Below are 19,483 nucleotides of genomic sequence, written 5' to 3'. Positions count from 1 at the left end.
TTGGATGTTTGTGCGTATTTTTTTAATGAATCTTTGCCATTATGCTGATTTTTTTCTAATTAGTTATTCCCACTTATTCTCATTTTCATCTAATTAAAATGCCATGCTAAAAATATAAGTGAAGATTCAGTTAATTTGTCTTATAAATGGATGCATAATTAATGAAAGATTGAAAAAAAGCCAACTCACAATATGGTTCTGGTACTTTTTCCTGCAGTTTGCTCTTTCCCTAGTGATATACAAACAAACAGCCAAAAGATTTCCTTGAATTTAGAAGCAGGCTTAGGGCTGTGTTTGAGTAACTATCTCTGAGACAAAATAGGCATATTATATTAAAGTGTATGAACATCTTCCTACATTAAACAATGGTTTACAATTCTGATGCTCTCAGGAATGTAACTATTTTTGTTTAATCAAATTGTAAGTATTCATTTCAGTAAGTAGGGGATTTGGGTGGTCTGCTTTAAAGGAATGAATTCCATCACATTATGAAAATAAGGCTGATGTCTTTTATGATGTCTTGTTGAAGAGGTGGTGATGAAGACCATGTATCTGTAGGTGCCAAGTACTACAGATATCCAGCTTCATGCAGTTTAACCTTTGCTTCCTGAGCTGAAGATAACAAAAACACATGATGGTTATGGTACCATCTGAAGTAACCTGTAAGGTAAATATACATTCATAATATCATAATGAAAATATAGGTTAATTCAAATTTTCCTGTTTCAGGTCTGATGAAGGGGGGTTGTTTGTTTATTTATATATTTATGTAACTTAACAGTGGTCCTGCAAGCAAGCCTGCACAGGAAATTTAGGTATTGCCTGTACTTCCCTGGAGCACTCTGATTGAAAAGAGTACCTCTGGGACTGCATCGGGTACCCATTACGCATTCTGTGTGTAGGCTTGCTCCTAAATCAATATTTTTAGCTTGTTGGTAGTTCATCTTCTTTTAATAGTAATAATTGGAACTCTGGAAACATTGGATTTACACTTGTGTTTGTAGCCATTTATTCAGCCAGTCATTCACCCAGCCAGCCTCATGGAAAAATGACTGCCTCATCTGGGAAAGAAAAACTGCATATGGTAAATAGCCTACCACAGTTATGAACCTGGTATTTCCTAAAGTAGGAGTGAATGAATTTGATTTGGAACATTATTCATTATCATTTTATTTAAATTATTTTTTTAATTGCTTCTGTTAAACAAAGAAACAAACAGAAAAGACAAAGCAAGTATTTTATTATGGCCATCCTTCATCAGCAGGATTCATCAGCAGGATTCATCAGCACAATTTAAAACCTGAATTGTTGGGGTCTGTAGCACAGGCTACTCTTTCTGGTGAGGCATGATCAGCAGATAACATAGAAAGGTTTTTGCAGAGGGGAAAAAAGATTAATAGACAACATGGGAATGATGTTTTCCAATGAAGGAGAAATTTTAGGTCCAAGGATGTATGAAGGAGCCAGGGAATGAGTACACAGCACTTCATGCTAGATCCACACATGCAAAGTGTAACTTCCCCCTCGGATGCCTGATGCTGTTACCACAACATGCATTGCTGCATTAGTGGGGGAGTCCACTCACATGGCCATGGGCTTTGGCTAATGACCCTTACTCAGAACCACACTTAAAGGAAGTGAAGTAGCAGTTTAAAATCCCTCCTATAACCCTGCCATGACATTTTGCTGGAGGATACTGGAGCCAGAGAGATCTTCCCTGCCAAATTTCAAGGGCCTGTGAAAAAAATATAAATAGAGTGTCCATTCAAAGCGATAGCTGCAGACAGTAGCAACAGAGATGGATAAACAACCTAAATATATTCACGGCTACAAGTTTATCCAGTGAAATACATGGAGAATGGCATTTGCTACAGCACAGTTTTGTTTTCCCTGGAACTGCTTGCAGCCAAGCAGCATACACAATCACTGGTGGAAGTGCCAGGGCATGGAAAAATGGTGACAGGGAGGTTCATTGAGACTCATTCTTCTTCCCCTTAGGACTTTTGCCTGAAAAGAAAATGTGTTAAATTTCAGTGTTGTTTTATGTGACTGGAGGGTATTTACATCCCCAGGTTACCTGAAGGTTTCTCACCTGCAAAGCTCCATATCAATTCTGAGCTCATTCCAGTGAGGGTACTGATGTCTCTTCCTCACTGGCTTGCCAGTTTCTTCCTCATTGTGTTCCACCAGGACGAAGGAACTTCGTGTTTTGACAGTTTGGGGACTTAAAACATTGCCTGTCATTTCTTATAGTCACCTTGACTAATCTAATTGATGCTTATTTGCTTTTCTGCAGTTACCTTGCAGCAAACTCTGCCGCCCGGGTGAAAACTACAGTGTTCTCTCTTGAAGCTTGACAAAATTACATATCAGACCTGAATTTACCTGTCTGATGTCACTATCTACAGTCTTTTCCAGGACTTGCTTCTGTTTCAATGTCTATAAGAGCACAGTTGTACCGAGAAACTGGTAGAGTACTTATTAAGAAAGTGGTGAATAGATCAGTGATGCTGTCATTACCAATAATCTCCCTTAATCTTTCACTTATTTAAAATGCTGACTTCCCTGAAGGGATGCTATGACTCAAGACCTGACAGCAATACCACTCAAGTCCAGTCAATGCCACATGAATACTCCCCTCACCCCACTCAGGGCAGCAAACCAGCAGGACTGGATTCCAAGCTGGAAACTCCAGAGCAGAGATTTCTCAAAGTAAAGCTGTTGTTCTTAACGTCTTCAAAAACTTCAAAATTATTTGCCCACACAGATAAGTGTGGAAATGGTGTAAGAGCTACAAAACAAATTATAATATTTTGCAGGAGGAATACTTTTATTACATTAATTTAAAAATTATTTTTGACTCATTAAAGATTAACAGGGTTGTTGAGGTCCTTCTGCTACCATAATAAGGCTCAAACTTCAAAAAATGAAGGCATTCAGTACAGTCTGTCTAGTAGGTGTATTCTTGGTTTATGATTTTTCACTCCATGAAATTTACTACATGTAATCTGCCATGAGGCTGTAAATATATGGTATCTCTGTGAAAAATGAAAATGTTTATTCACGTATCTTTACCTTAGGCACCTAAAGCGAAATCGCTCATGTAGTATGAATGACTGGTATCCCTCAGTAGGAGAATTCAGACTCTACTCCTTGACTGCAGAAAGGCAGAGAGAGTTTAGACTCACAAATTGGACACTTGTCTCAGTGGTGGTAAAAATAACCCCCACTGTTACTCACTCCTCCATGTTCCCAGCTAGCATTTCTGCTTGAGTGCAATTGAGACCTTTGTGCCATTTATATCATAGAATCACACTTTCTTCCACATATCTTGGAACCTAGCTAATGCTTTTCAGCATTCCTGCTTTTCAGGTGAGCTTTGCTGCCTATTACCTCAATTACAGCCTAATATATATATTAGGCTCTAATATATATATGTTATATATATTATGTGTATATATATACATACATATGTATGTTTTATATATATTAAAAACCCAATGCAGTTCTTGGCATTTATTCTTACGAGTATTTTATAGAATGTCTTCTTTCAAGAAAAAACAAGTATCTTTGAAGCCATTTCTGAAATTATTACATAAAAATAGGTTAAACCAATATTGATTTTTTTTTTTTTTTACTCTGAAGTATTTCTACATGTCTAGAGCTAAACCTGTAATTTCAACTCCCTCTGCAGACAGTCAAGAGAAATGCATCTCTCAGTAGTGTATGTAAATGAGTTACATTCTCTGCTTTGGCTCTCGAGGGAATCTACATAGATAAGTTAATGTTTAAATATCCACAGTTAGGTTAGATAAATCTAATCCATAGAAACTCAGTGAAAGAACAACTTGATTACAGCTTGATTATTTCAAACGTCTGTGAGGTAGCATGATTAGGAAAAGTGTTCTCAGATCTATGCTAATCTCTGTTGAACACTGATTGTTTTTCAAAAGCCTTTGGGTTTCTTTCTCAGTAGGGGAGCTAAAAATAAAATGTAACCATTGAAAAATCATGCTATTTGCTAGAAAATCTATTTAATAAATAGCAAAAATTGGAAAAGTTTGAACTGAAATGATGCATTTCTTTTAAATTTACTGTTAAAAGTTTTCAGCCAGTTTTGACTTGCTCTCTCTCATTCAGGGTACTTTAGACACACAGAGCCCGAGCAGAACTCACAGAATTACTTCAAAGAAAATGGGCATCTGCAATTTTTCTCATGCAAAAGAAAAGCTACTGAGATAACAAATGATGTGTTTGCTTGATGAGTGCTCTTTGGTAACCCTTGCTTACCTGAGAAAAAGCAGCTGAAGATTATAAAGAAGTAGGTGAGGTGAAGGTAGCTGGACAGTTTAATTTTTGTTGTATTGTAACTGAGGCAGACACCGATTTTATCAGTGGAGGATTCTATTCTCTTTTTATCTCAAGATTGTGGAGCTTCAGTAGGAAACTCTAGGTCTTTATAATGACCATTTCTACACAAAGCAAACTAACACTAAAAATAAATACAGCTAGTCAGGTGCTGAATGGCCTGCAGCGGGGCTGGTTTGGCTACTTCCAATGCCTTCATGACAGGAAGGCTGCAGGCAGTTGTCCCAAGGACAGATGACAAAGGTGCTAGTGGCAGTGCCTGCTTAGGTCACTACTGCTCCTTGGTCAGTGCCTGGAGTTTATCATCGGAGCGCCTACCTCAGCCCTAACCTAACCCTGACTGTGTCTGGCAGGGGTGAGCTCTGTGGCACTGCTGTCCCCAGAGGGACAAATGTGACAAATACAGTGTAATCAGTACTGTAGCACATTGACTTTGTGGGAGGGTGGGTATACGTGGTGGCCAGCACAGATCTGGACGTTTTCTCATCAGTCTGATCCCTCTTAAATATCTGCTGCTGCTCCCCAGATCCCACTGAATCCAGCTCCCCAGGGAGGACAAAGCATTACTCAGAGCTTGTCAACCTGGCAGCTCCACGTCAGGGTCACTGGAAAGAGGGAAGGGAGATAAACACCTCTGCGCCTGAGTCACCCTTTTTTGCCCAGCCCTCACCTTTCATGATAAAAGCCCTGCAGCCACAAACGCCTGGGTCACACACCTTCACGATGTGGTCCTACTTCGGCATACATGCTCTTCTTACAGTGACTGTTACCCTGAGTCCAGTGACTGCTGCAGTGTGGAGTGAAAAAGATGCCACCGAAGAGGACATCTATCCCCCTCTGTGGAGCCTCGCCCCTGAAAACCTCTTGAATTTCTTAGTAAAGGACAACAAAATTGTCATCAATGCCTGGAACTACCAAGAACGACTGGGACTGTACAAGAGCTTGCTAAACTCTTCAGCCAAATATTTTACTGCCTTTGGATATCAAAATTTTGGCAATATTCTCTGGGGATTACCATTGCAGCATGGGTGGCAATTTCGTACAGGTATGACTTATGCCCTTAAGGTGCTGGAACAGCAAAGTATTTACCAGATCTACTTTGGGCCATTCTTTCCAAGGTTTCTGCCTTGCAAGTCCAGTACAGCCTCAGATGGTATAAATTTTGACATACTGAGCTAAACTGCCAATTTGAAAAAGAAATCCTAAATGAAGGGAACACCCTTCTCTTGTTGAGCAATAGCTATTAAACACTGTTAAATGTGTTATTGCTAACATAGTACTCGTCAGAATTCAGAAGATGTGTGGTTTAGATGGACAATATTCCAGTTATCTGAAAATCCCAGTTGCCTCAATTTATAGTAGGTATATTTCAGGGCCTGGACTCTGCAGTGCTGTTCTTAAATTGATAACTAATAGGCTTTTTTGTTATTGTTGTTAATGTTATGATGAAGTTTGTTCTGCTTGTTGGGGGGGAGGTGAGGTGAGGTATTGGCTCATTCCCCAAAAGCTGTTTGCCATCTGAGCAGCCATTCTTGTTTGCTTGTTGGCCTTGCCAAGGAAGGAGGCACAGAAACACATGTGAAAGGTCCCTTGAGGCTAAGAATGCATTATCTTATCAAGAGCTTTATGAGAGAACATGTTCTTCCACAAGCTGCTTCACATGCAGGAGACAGTGAAGCTTCCTTTCAGAGCCAGAGTTGGCTTGCCTTGTTCTAGCAACCAGGAGATGTGGAAAGAAAGGTAGAAGAGTCAATGATGTTTTCAGGAACTTGTGCCTGGTGGTAACAACGCATAAGCAAATGCAGCTGTCTGACTGTTGTTTTCTGTAGTGGCTGTAATGTATAGCTTCACAAGGTGGTGAAGCTGTGTGTTCAGAAGAAGACAGAGGTACTGCAGCTGGTGGTGAAGGAAGGCTGCCAGCATTTAGTCACACCTAACAGAAAATTAATTAATTTGACAAGCTAAGTCAAAATGAGGAAAAGAAGGTACAGTAAACAAAATCTTAGCAGGCAACTAGCTGACAAACAGCAGCAAGAATTTGGTTGGAGTTTAAGCAAGCTGTTTCCTCTTTTCCCTCTTTATGTATAGGAAAAGAAAGAGAAGATAATGAGAATGGCTGGTGCAGCCGGAAAGTTGGCCCAATGTGTGGCAGAGGCAAAGATGACTGGAAGCAGAAGCTACGCTTGAGTGGTGACCTGCTGGAAGGGACCTAGTTGTGTAGTGTGGCTTCCTCCACAAAGGGAACATGTGTCTGATTGCAGTGAGAGTTGCCAAATAGAGTTGAGGGACATGGTAGGTGAAAGGAAGATTTACACCCGGTTGCACAGACAGGTGACGACTTACTGTCACCTGCCAAACAGCCATAGGGCTGGTCCTTAGACAAGGAGATACATTTTTGAAATTACATGATCAAAAGGTTAAAAAAATATTAGAAGGTGAAATATCACACGGCTGGAAAGAGTTTTACAGTAAAAAAATGTGATAAGTAGAAGGATAAATGGATAAGGGGGAAAGAAAGACAGAATTTTGGTACATATGGTAGTGAGGTTACTAAGTGGCTAAACCTAATCCTAATCCTAGGCAGCTGGGCTATATTAGTAAGGAATGACTGAAGCATTTGTATACTGGCATAATAAGCTTGTGTAAACAAAAGCAGGGTTTAAGTTCAGGGTTCAAGACAACAGATCCTTGAAAATACTACAAAAATTGTAGAATTAACCATTCTGTCTGGTCATGAAAGTTATGTTGCTGAGAAAATATTTTTATGGGTATGATTCTATATAAACTATCAAGAGCAAGTGATGCTGCTACTTAGTAAGAGTGGCAGAAAGATATGCAATAATCTACTCATGGACATTAAATTAAATCAGTAATTTGGCTAAATTTTCAGTAGAGACAATGATGTTGAGACAGCACAGTTGGTAGGAATGAGATTTTGGAAATAGAAATTGTCACCTGGGAGACAGAGCTAACCTGAAAGTCCTGCCTACACAGAGTGAAGAAGCCAGAAAACCTCTACCCCCACTTGGAAGAAGTGATATATAGAAGTACAAATCCAGGAGCATTGGATTTAAGAACTTAAAGAAAGATTCAGGTGGCATTGGATGTCGGAAGAGTAGGAAAACAAAGTAATGCCGACATTCCTGAAATCATCATGTGCATGTTTAAAGAATGTAATGAGGTTTACTTCTAAACTGACAGAAATGAGGCTGTCATTTAGCTGACTCACCAGAGTAAGTGCTTTGCAGGGCAGAGGTGGGGAGCTTCTGGAATAGTTCAAGCATTGGACCTGACCATGGTAATTTCATGTCATACACTTAAAGCACACTTCCTGACTCACTATGTGACTGCTTACCACACAATGTACATGTACATTTCAGGAATTAGGTTGTTTCTCCGTGTCATGGGCTTAAAATGAAATATGCTCTACGTGCTGTCATGAAGAATTGTGAAATGTCTTGCATGTTTGCTACAGCACATGTGCTTGAAAACCTTCTTAATCAGACACAGTGTTTGCATGCTTAGCTTCACAGTAAGGCCATGTTTGTGTGCATCATTAAACTGGAGGGATTCCATATCACACAGCCCAATTAGGTGTGACAATTACTAGCGCATCTAGTTTGTGCTCTTCCATTCATTAAGCAGCTCTCCATCTATGGAAAAAGCAACATCAGCTATGTATGTGTTTATGTCTGTATGTGCATGTATATTTATATCTCCAAAGAAATACCACTGTGATGTCCTACTTTCAGACAGTTCCATAAATTCTCAGAGTACATTTACACTGAGGAATATATCGAACTGTAAAAACACAACCAAATTACTATGCACTGCATGAAGTACTGACTGAGAAATGCAACTACTCTAGGAACAGTAGTTTATGAAGCAAAACAACAGTAATTGTTCTCTGTCTCTGAGCAAAATTCTGCATTCTTCTGTATATTTTTTTTCATCACAGTGGGATTTCTTTTGTGAAAAAGATTGAGAAGTATTTGGTGTATTATTTCATTTGATTCAGGCAGATTAGCAGATCCTTCCAATGTGACTTCCTGTGGCTATGAAGATGGGGACCTCCTGTGTATATCTGTAAGAAGCTGGTGGTCCTGTAAGTATAAGCTGTTTCACTGTTCTTCTTCAAAATATGATTAGTGTCTGAGAAGGCAATTTAGAATCTTTCTTCCCCTTAGGCTTCTATATTACAAAATAATTTCAGTGCTACTTAATTCTCCATTAAAAACTTGCAGCAAGCATGAGTAAATGAAAGTCAACTGACTTCAATAACTTATTTGAGGAAGGAAAAAATTGTGAATTTGCAGCTTTAAAAAGAATTACACTGCAAAAATGCATGTAAAAATGTGTGAGAAACATCACAATGGGTATCTGTATTTGTAGACATTTGTAGAAATTAGAGTTTTAAATTTCTTTGGAACAGATTTATTCAGTTTAGATGTTAATACTTCCAATTAAAACTTAGTGTGAAAATGTCAAGCAGGAATCTTTGTGATTCTTGCATCACCTTCAGTAATACAAATCTAACAGGACTTTTCTGTCTTCAGTTACACTTTCACAACTTCACTGTGGTCAGGAGGCTACAGAGAATGAAATAAAGGGAGAATTTATGACCATGATATCCAAATAACTTCATTATGTTCATTACACTGACATTTATCCAACAGCCTTTCAAGGATTCAGCTAAAACTTAGTTAATACTTTGATCTGGTGTACACAAGCTATAAGACAATTTCTATTTACTTTAATATTGGCTTTGGAGTTCTAAAAGGTTAAAATTCTGTTATTTTTTTTTTTTATTCCAGTAAGTAGAAACAAACTGAACACAGTGACAGAGAGAAAGAAGTATAAAAATCTGAGTTTCCAGTGACAATGCCCTAGACATTTTCAGTGTTTTCCTCAATACCTCTGAAAACACACATCCTGATAATTCAGTCTTCCCCGCAACAGAAACATCAGAAAAAAACCTGGATACTTTTGATAATTCAAGCCTTTCATATGTCTTGCATGTTTGATGCAAGTTTGATTAACTTGATCCCTGTTGAACTGGAGGGATCAAGTTAATGCATGGTTTCTTTTAACCTGACAAAAACATGAATTTCATTTGTAAAAATGTATAACACTGGTGTAATGGAAGAATGTGTCTAACCATTACACCCAAGCAAATTTGCACTGGAGGAAGCAGTGCCATCTCAGTGATGGTGGTATCAAAATTGGAACTACCTTTGCACTAGGCAGTGCAGAGAAAAGGCAAAGTGACAAACTCTACTGAAGGACCAGCTGTGAGCTAACTCAGCTATTTGCTGTTGGCGTCACTCCTGGTAGATGTGGCAGAACATCTTATCCTCCTGGGACATAAGGGTAGGTCCACTGTCAGGATCATGGGAGAAACAATAGTGTGTGAGACAAGATACTATAACCAGGTTTTTACATAAAAAGAAAAAAAAACAACACCCAGTTATGTCCACTTCTACCTAAGAGTTTTGCCAAAGAGGAAAGGAAGGAATCTGGAATGCCACATGCAGCTCAAGGATGTCCATTTATTATTGCACAGGGCAGCCCAGTGAATAACATTTGTAGCATCAGTAAAAAAAGCACTGATACTACAATGTTCTCTGTCTCAAGTGCAAGAACATGTGTCGCATGTTTCCCTCTGGTACTTTTAGATCCAAGTCTATATGGAAACAGATTCCTCAAACTAATAGATAATTAGATTTCCACAGAGTTCATCTTATAAGGGATTTCTTTTCTGAGCCTATGCAAAAACATAAACAACTGTTACATTTTCTCATATGATTAATGAAATCTAATTAATTTTCCTACAAAAATTGAAGAACATATCCCAGCCAGGCCAAATAAAATCTCCCAAACAATGTTTTTATTTCTATTTTTCAAAAGATGAACAAATACATTCTTAAAAAAACAAAAAAGAGCAAAATTCCTTTTTTCTCTGATGTGAGTCAAAGTCAATATTTTCAGGGACTCTTTTTTTCTGAAACTGGAACTTAACTCTTTTAGAAAGTTTATCTTCTATTCTAAAAGAAATTGAACTGACAGATAAGGTAGGGGGAAGAAAGACAAGACCAATGTATGGATTACAATCACTGCTTATATCCAAAGGAAATAAAACAATGGAAAACTTCTGTTTGGTATTTTTTGTTTTTAAGGATGTAAGATGCCTTGCAAGCCCTCCAGTTTAAATATCCCTTTCCTTCCTAGGGAAGGGAAAGCTACACGTTTTTTTCCTGTAGTACATTTTCTCTCCATCACTCTGTCCCTCACTCCCTCAGCTCCCCTGCTGTCCTGTTGCAAGTCACCCTTTCCACCAGACCTGCTGGCAGGCTTCAGCAAACGGCTTTGCCCCTTCCCTGACACACAGGTGCTTTGTTGTAGAGGCCCTTAGAATGAAGCTTCTGCCTTTGAGCTAGAAATTAAATGTATATATCTTCAAGTAAACAAAGCTGTAAGCACAGAGTAAATTAAATATGTAAATTCTAAATAAAACCAAAGCTGACTGTGATACTCACTCCAACTTCAGTTTTCCATCTCTGTGGGTAGCTAACAGTAGGTGCTCCATGGGAAGGCATCCCACACAGTGACAAGTAACGAGGGTCATTACATAGCCCTGTGCAAGCAGGGGGCCTTCCTGAAATAGAAACCATTACCTTTACTTTCTTCGTGTTTGCATTTCTGCTGTTGACTTACTTCTAAACTCTGCACGTTTATTTGATACTAATTTTGCTGCCTTTAGAAAACATATAAACTCAACCTTGATTTACCCTCCTGCAGTAGGAGCACACAAAAAGTCTTTCAGACTGCACAGAAACCTCTCTCACTGTTTTGACGATGTAAGTGGTTTCAGCTGGCCTTCGGGGCAGCCCTCTCTGGCTTGAGAATTCATATGAATCCAGGAATTAGCTTAAACCAGAAACTCACATTTAATATATCCCTAGGTGTATGAGACACTCCCTGCTTGAGAACGTCAGTCCTTTTTGCCGGGTATAATATTCAATATAGTCCTCTCCTCATTGTTTTCTGCCTGCCCTCTCAGTTACCCAAGCAGGCACAAATGTGTGATATATGCAAGCCCACTTAAAGGAATGTAAGTACTTTCTGAGGTGAAATCAAGGTTTCAACATTTCTCATGAAAATAGCGAACAAGAAGCTCATGCAAGGCTATTAAAGGGCAATATATAAATGAACGTTACAAAAAGTATCTAAATCAATACAGACATCATCATTAGTGAATGTCAGTACATGTGTCCTACTGCTGAACACAGCTGTATCACTGGCAATTCGAAACCGCTGCATTTAATATGGGAGAATGTTCTTTTTTCTATGCAGGAATTTTTAATTTGCATGAGGTTAACATCCTGTTCTTTCTAAGGTATGAATTACTACCTGGCTGTCATACCCTTTCTGGGAGCAGTGGAAGCTGGACTTTTTGGGCAGCTGCAATATGAGATTGAAATATTGCCGCCAGAGGAGCGAAGATCTGATTTCTGTTATAGTGTTGCTGACTGCCAGTCTCGCATTCCCAATCTTATGAATGCCTGGAAGGCCTATTTTGAAGTAAGCAATTTTACTTTGGTGTTTTGGGGTGGGCTTTTTCATATTTTCTGGGAAATTATACCAGAATATTACCTTTAAAAACTATTACTGTTATTTGTAAGATTCAAAGAGCTTAGTTTGCTTTCAGTAACAGCTTGCTATAAAAGTAACAAAACGAAAAGATAAATTGAGTCAGACATAAGAAGGCCAGTCTTTTTACAGGTTCTGGGTTTTTTCCTTTCTTTCTCTAAGATAATTCTGTACTTTGGACTCTGTCCCAAGAGAATGTTTTGTTAACAGCTATATCTGTATTCTGCTTATAGTGCTTATATTAGCAATGCAAAATAAGCATGCAAGATAGAACATTACCCTTGAGAAATGGTCTTGCATTGGTTTTATAGGGTTCATTTATTCTTTTGAATATCTAAGAAAACCATGAAAATGCTGAAACTTTATTCAGAAGGACACATTTATACAAGTAGATATTCTCTTTCCTCCTCATTCAGCTATTCTCAAATCCCAAAGATGACAATATTTCTTACTTCATTGATTCAATAACTATTTTTACAGATAGACTTCTATATTTGGCATTTTTGTTAATAGTCAAATAGTTAATAATGATCATAACATTTAAACCTTAAGTCCTTCTTGGCAACTGTGAGTGAATGTAGAATTTCTAGGAGTAAGATTTGCTTTTTCTTAAGATTAATTTTCCTAAGCAGTGTGTTACGGAAGTTGTTATAAAAGACCTACTCCTCAAGTAGCCATAATGGTAATCATCAAGGAGCATTTTCTTATTTTCTGAAAACCTTCAGAAAGTTGTGGCCAAAAGAACATAAACAAGTTTTCAAGGAATCCAGTACTTCAGCACGGAAATTTCCATGGCACTCAGATACAAAAGTACACTGAATTACTGGGACAAAGTACCTAAATTATCTGGATAAAACCCTCACTCTGTTGAAGTCAAAGAATAGCAACTCCCATTGACTCCATCTTCATCTATATTAATCACCTTTCTGTCCCTATGTCAGACATTGTAGTCATTTACAAACCAGCACAATCTAACTACTCAAAAGTAATTTCCCTTAGCTTGCAAACTTACTATTACATGAGGCATGTGTGTAAGTCTAAAACATTAATTGGGTTTAAACCACCCCTATGTTTCTCTGCCTTTTTTTGTCTCTGCAGTATCTGTTATCTACAGAACACAAAGCCAAGAGCCCTGCAACCTTCTCCTCCTTCAAACTGGATGATGCCCTCTCTCTCATGTGGAGGGCACATGTTGCCTCCATTGCTTATGCACAGCCCAAGTTCCGCGACAGGTATGGGGATGAGAGGGGTGGCCAATGGGGATCTTCCTACCTGCATACCTCTTTAGAAGGATAGTGTCCCAACAAAGCCCACATGAGTTTTCTTGCTTTAGGCCTCTGCTCTTTAGGCTCTGCTCTCCCTTCTGCTCTCTTGGAGCATGAAAGAATCAGCGAGAGACGGCTGCTAAGGCTGTGATGGATGGGCAGGCTGTGGGCTTAAAATGAGATGATGATTCTTCTCTGGGAGATAGGGCCCAAGTCAGGAGCTGTATTTAATTTGGGCAGAGGCAGTGATGCCAGGATAAATTAGGTGTTCTACAGGGCATGTCAATTATCTGTTACATTTTTATTTTGATCTTTTTCAGCTTAAAATACCTCTCTGATCCAGAAGCAAATTTTGGTGAAGACTGGGCTAATGCTGTAGATTTCATTGCAGCCACATACTTCTCTACAGATTTATTGACCACAAACAACTTCCAGGTTTTCCTGCCCCAGAGGATGCTTGTTGTAGGGGATGTTGTCCCATTCATTAGTGACTTCAGTCCACAGCAAAATAGAGTCCTGCTTTCACTGAGCGCTCTTTACAAAACAAATAAAATAACAGGTATGAACCCAACCTACAGATGTTTGTACTCCACAGATATCTAATAACTTGTTCTCTCTTTCTATACCTTTCTCCATACAAACACAGATTTTTTTTTATATAAAATAGTATAAGCACTTCATAGAGACTGACAGTAAATCAGTGCAGATAAAAATAGAACCATATGTAAACAATGCACCAGAAAGCAAATGCAACACTGACAGTATGCGGTGAGTATTTCACACGAGATAAATGCATCATTTGTTGGAACAGATGATCTTAGTTTTTTTCTCCAGTTTTTACAGGAACTTTAAACCACAAATACTAGTTTGTGTTTCACCAGCTAAATCTGAAACCATTAAAGCTGTAAATGAACTTATTAAATCAGTTGGGGTCACTAAAAAAAAAAAGTGGACAAAAGATCAGGAACAACAGTTTGTGTGCCCACAAATGTTCTTGTTTTGTCTTTTGGTTTTGTCTCAGTGTTTAGTTTAACAGAGAATGTAATTGTCCCATCAAAACTGCACCTTTAGACAAGGCCTGCTTCACTGCAAAATAAATTGTGCACCACCATCCAGCGGTGAGACACAGAACTGCATCCTTCTCAGGTTTCAGTTCATTCATATGTATTGCTCCGTTGCATGTTTCTGTTTGTCGTTTGTGGAGGAAAGTTATTTTGAATCTTTAAAAAATACACTGAGAAATTAGTTGATTAATTTCCAGAGCTATGGTGTTGGTTTTTTTTTTTGTGATCCTCTTCTGCCCATACATTTCAGTGAAAATTCTCTCACTAACTGCAGCTGAAGAGCCACATAATGAAGGTATTCAGTGTTACAAAAAAGCACCCTCGCATCAGAGAGTGCCACCCTCCCACCTTTCGCAGCAGAGGCTCTCAGTACCTCTTAGGACAGGACCCTTTCCAACCCAGTGTGAGATTTGATTTCTTAATTCAGAGTTTGAGTGTCCTCTATTTTCCTTTCGCTGCCTCTGCCAGTCCAGCTAGGACCTGTACTGAGATAGGGCTTCACTGTGTTTAAAGTTTCCTGACCCATGGACAGCAAAAAGCTTTAATTTTTATGCTTTTCCTGTCACTGGTGTGTGAAAGCAGAACAGCAGGTGCCTTGCTATTCAAGACCTTTACTGCAGTCCTCACCTTTCCCGCAGTCCTCCTGCAGTCCTCCTAGGAAAGAGGACTGTTTGCTGTCTTCTCCTCTTAACTCCTCATCTCCCTAGTGCAATACTGTGCAAATTCAGATCTCCACTGCTGTCAGTTTCCTTCTAAAGCATGTTTTGCAGAAGAATAAAGCCCTCTTGGTTTTCTAATAAACATTTTTTTTTCTTTTTTTTTACTGTCAGATTTCCTCTGTGGGTCTTTTATCCCCCATAAAGATCAGCACTGAGAAGACTGCGAAGCAGACAAACTGGTGCTAATGCTGGACTGGTTAGGCATATTTCCTAGGCAGTCACTGCTTATTGCCTGTATGAAAGTATAAGGATCATTTGTTTCTTTAGCTTGAGGGCTTAGCTGGCATAAAGTGCAAATTCTTGGTTGTTTTAGAATAAAAACAAAGATGTGCTTGACTATGACTACCAGGCTACTGCTTCATAAGCTTTGAAGCTATGCACATTTGCAGACCAAGACCTTAAAGTGCATATTCAACCATTTTGACTTGGAAGACTGCTGACAAGAGAACAAGCCCAGTTGTTTGTCAGTACAAAGGATCCTGAGCTGAATAAATGGCCTGTGTCTCCCTACACATTTGTGGGCAATTATTACCCCATTGGCACACTCCTGTCTTTGTCTACATTTCACTATCCACAGGAGAGTGATGGGTGTTTGCTGCTGGACAAATACCCACATCCACCACTCTCCTGGGCTTCATCCCTTGTGTATGTGAGCTGCGGGTGCTCCATGTTAATTTGACAATGTTTTCTCCTGTTTCTTTTCAAGGAGGATTGCTGCTGAGTCTCTGGCGAAAGGCTATGTCTACTGAAGAAGGAAGAAAAATGGGCCAAAAGCTGATTGCAGACATGGCTGCAGGCCAGAAGTTTGACCTCCTGGGAATGCACAATGATTTGAAAAGAACTGATTTGACAGCACCCAGTTTCTTGAGAAAAAGCAGTTCCAACATTGAGTGATTAAATCTTTTAGCAGATATGTGCCTGGTAATCCAGATTTGCTAATTTCTTACAGCAGGATTTCCTGAGTAGCCATGTGTGCATCTCTCATATTGAATCAATATTTTTATCCTTAATTTTCCTAATTAGCTCATTTGCTTAATGCAATTCTTTATAAATAAAAGGCCTCACAGAAAATCTTACTTTATTGCTTTTCCCAACTTTATAAATAATGTATCATTATTAGATACAAAAGTAAATAAAGGCAAATTATATTCTGTTTCAGACTGGGTTTTTCTCTGTATACAGGAATCCCACCAGTTATGTAATTACTCAAGTCTTTGATGGTCCAACAGGTGATCATCAGAAACTTTTTTTTGAAGTTCTAATCCAAAATCAGTGCCTCGACTGTTTTCCACCAAAGTTATTATTTTGCAGACCAGCAGCAATCAAATTTGAAGCTTTCAGACTTTTCATATTAAATACTGTAGTATAGACAGATTCCCTCAGTATGCTGCTTTGCAACTAGTGCGTGCCTTGTGTGGTGCTGTGGAGCCAGTCCTGAAGTAAATGGGCTTATTCTCTGTCAGCTCTTACATGATTCTGGTATTTAATTCATTTCATTTACTTCAAGAAAACATTGATCTATCAATTTATTTGTTTATTTATTTATGTGGTTGTGTAGTCTGTATAGCCACAAATTGCTTTTTCATTCCCCCATGTCTAGCCCTTCTTGTTGCAGTGTGTCATACATTAGATTTGTTTACTGAGGAAGAGATGTACTGTTTGCGCTCCCAGCACCTGGCACACTCAGACCCAAGTTTCTGCGCTGGGAATTAATAAGAATAACCTGGCATTCAGAGATTGTTGGGAAGTGGGACAGGGGTCCTGCAGGCAGGCAGAGGTTGAAGGTTTTTTAGGAAATCTGCTGACTTGGATCCTCTATCCTTGTGAAAGCTTCCCCTAGAGAGCAGGCATGTTTGGAGCTCTCTTTCATTGGTGCACAGCTGGGGATGGCCACTGCCTGCTACATCCTATTAGGCTACAGCCTACACTGCAGCATAGTTAAAAATAACACAAGCCTTAGATTTGTAAGTCAAAACAAGGGAAAACATGATTCGGAGAAAACTCCAGGAACAAACTTGCCAACAAAGTTTTCAAGCTGACAAGCAGGTATTCTTTATTGCGGCGCCGGGAGACACGGGGGATAGCTCCTCCTAACGTGTTCTAATCCAAAATCAGTGCCTCGACTGTTTTCCACCAAAGTTATTATTTTGCAGACCAGCAGCAATCAAATTTGAAGCTTTCAGTCTTTTCATATTAAATACTGTAGTAAAGACAGATTCCATCAGTATGCTGCTTTGCAACTAGTGCGTGCCTTGTGTGGTGCTGTGGAGCCAGTCCTGAAGTAAATGGGCTTATTCTCTGTCAGCTCTTACATGATTCTGGTATTTAATTCATTTCATTTACTTCAAGAAAACATTGATCTATCAATGTCACAAGCTGTCCTTAGATAGCCACTGGGCATACATACATATTCATGAGGCTACGTATGGATTACATGATTTTTCAGAAGGTTCCCCGCATGCGTACAAAAATGTGGTGATGGTCTCTGAGGGTCGTTTACTTCTTCCAACAATCTTCATCACTTCTGGCTGCCTTTGAAACAGTAGATGCTCATACCAGTTTATAATTGGTTCATTAGCACAAGAGACATAATAATTCTCCTATCCTCCTAGTTACCAGTTAGTTTAACTGTAACCCATCCTGGACACCTGCCGTTCCCAGTTACTCCTTATCCCTGTGTCCTGTTCTTCTACACTGTTTTTCTTAAAGCTATGTCAACTATAATGATTTATCTTATACAAGAATTCTTATTATGTTCTCTAGCTGTACTCTATTTTTTTCTATGTATCATGCACCTCAGTAATTTTCCATTGCCACTGTTGCAAAGCCATCAAACTTAACATTACTTAAAACTAATTCTAAAGGTTTATATATTCCATTTTGTGATTTTGTGCTCCCCTTGTCTCAAGCAGCATTGCTTTTCCACCATTTTAGGCCTGCCCCACATTTTTGTTCGCGCCTAGCATCTCGGTTGGTAACTGTCTCACGCCTCTTGCTCAGAAGGAGAAAGGCATGTGCCACTCACTCTTCTGCTGGAGCACAAAGTTCTGTTGCACTCACATATCGCATTTCCTTTGTAGCCACTGTAGTAATAGCCTTTCTGACACATGTACAGCACTCAGAAGTTTTCCACGGACTTCAGGGGTGGACTTTTCCCCCAGTGCCAGAGTGTCTGAGAGATGCTCTCACAGTTCCAGTAGCAGCCAAGCAAGGGCCCTTCCAGCAGGGCCCCTCTGGAAGGCACCTTCTGAGGCTGCCCTTCAGAGCCCAGATAGCAGGAGAAACACCAGCTCCCCAGGTGTCTCCACACTTTCTGAAGTATTAGCCAGATACCAAGTAACTGAAATAAAAGAAAATCAATTGTGTCCTTGCCTGCCACTTTCACAGTTTGATTGATCCTTTCTCCCCAAACTTGCACCATACTCGCACTGGAAATTAAGAAATAATTGCCAACACATTGAGCAGTTAAACACTGCTCTGTCCTTTAAGGTCCCAGGACAAACGTTTTAATTATTCACTGCCATTTTATGGATAAACTCTTAATGTGCCATCATTAGCTAACAATTTTCAAAGGAAACACATTAATGAGGTCTAAGAAAATGTGGGAGTTTTTACCTTAATTACCTGGTTCATAGATCAGAGTAATTAGATTCCAACAGACTTTAGGTATAATGTAAAAGTAATTACCACAGCTGCCAGCTGTTAAAATATTAAGTTAGTTGTGTTCCAGAAAAGTTTGGAAAAAAATTGTTAGCTTTTCTGTGACTAACTTCACCTAAGGTGCATTTTGAGAAAACAAAAAGAGCCATCAATACAAATAGGAAAAAAAAACAATTTATAAGCTGCTGCACTCAAAGGGATATTTGTAAAACGCATTCTTAAAAAGCAAATATTTCTTTACCTGAATTTATGATGACATTAGGCAATACTTCAGTCTTTTGAAAAAAGCTATCTTTCTTATTGAAACACAGAACACTTGTGTATTTGAGACACTTTGTCCTAACCTAGCATGCCAACCAGGTAAAGGCTTTAGAAATCAGCCAGCAATTGCACTTTGGAGGCTGAGGCATGTATAGAAGTTTAGACAAAACAGAGGTGGTGGATTATTACAAGTAGAACAAACCCAGGTATACTGAAACAGAATAGATGAATCCTATGAAGGAAACGTGGGTATCAGAAAAAAAGCAGCAGAGAGAAAAATATCAACAGAAGGCCGACTGGGGCAAGAGCAGCAGCAGCAAGGCAAAGGCAGTCAAATCCCTCCAGCAGCTGGCAGTCTGCACTTACAGCAGCGCAGTTTAGCAGTTCCAGAGACAGCTGTAAATGGCTGTCCTAGAAAATACAAAAAACCAAGACGAGACAGAAACAGCTCATTAAAGACGTGTAGTACTGCAAAGCACAAGAATACTCCCAGCAC

The 19,483-nt window shown here is 39.1% G+C and overlaps 1 protein-coding gene across 1 annotated transcript; it reads left to right on the top strand.

Moving 5' to 3' along the window:
• The first annotated feature begins 5,063 nt into the window (after window positions 1-5,063).
• CUNH6orf58 (chromosome unknown C6orf58 homolog) lies at window positions 5,064-16,142 on the top strand. Its single transcript, XM_062632356.1, has 6 exons — window positions 5,064-5,413; window positions 8,387-8,473; window positions 11,765-11,949; window positions 13,117-13,250; window positions 13,604-13,842; window positions 15,773-16,142. Exons 1-6 carry the CDS (start codon window positions 5,092-5,094, stop codon window positions 15,958-15,960), a joined length of 1,155 nt encoding a protein of 384 aa, XP_062488340.1. The 5' UTR covers window positions 5,064-5,091; the 3' UTR covers window positions 15,961-16,142.
• The last annotated feature ends 3,341 nt before the right edge of the window (window positions 16,143-19,483 follow it).

Source organism: Pezoporus occidentalis, unplaced genomic scaffold (assembly GCF_034315485.1).
Source record: "Pezoporus occidentalis ecotype Australia unplaced genomic scaffold, CSIRO_AGI_Poc_V1 ctg39, whole genome shotgun sequence".
NCBI lineage: Eukaryota > Metazoa > Chordata > Aves > Psittaciformes > Psittacidae > Pezoporus > Pezoporus occidentalis.
Note: the sequence above shows the minus strand (reverse complement) of the source record. Positions and strands in the feature narration are given on the sequence as shown.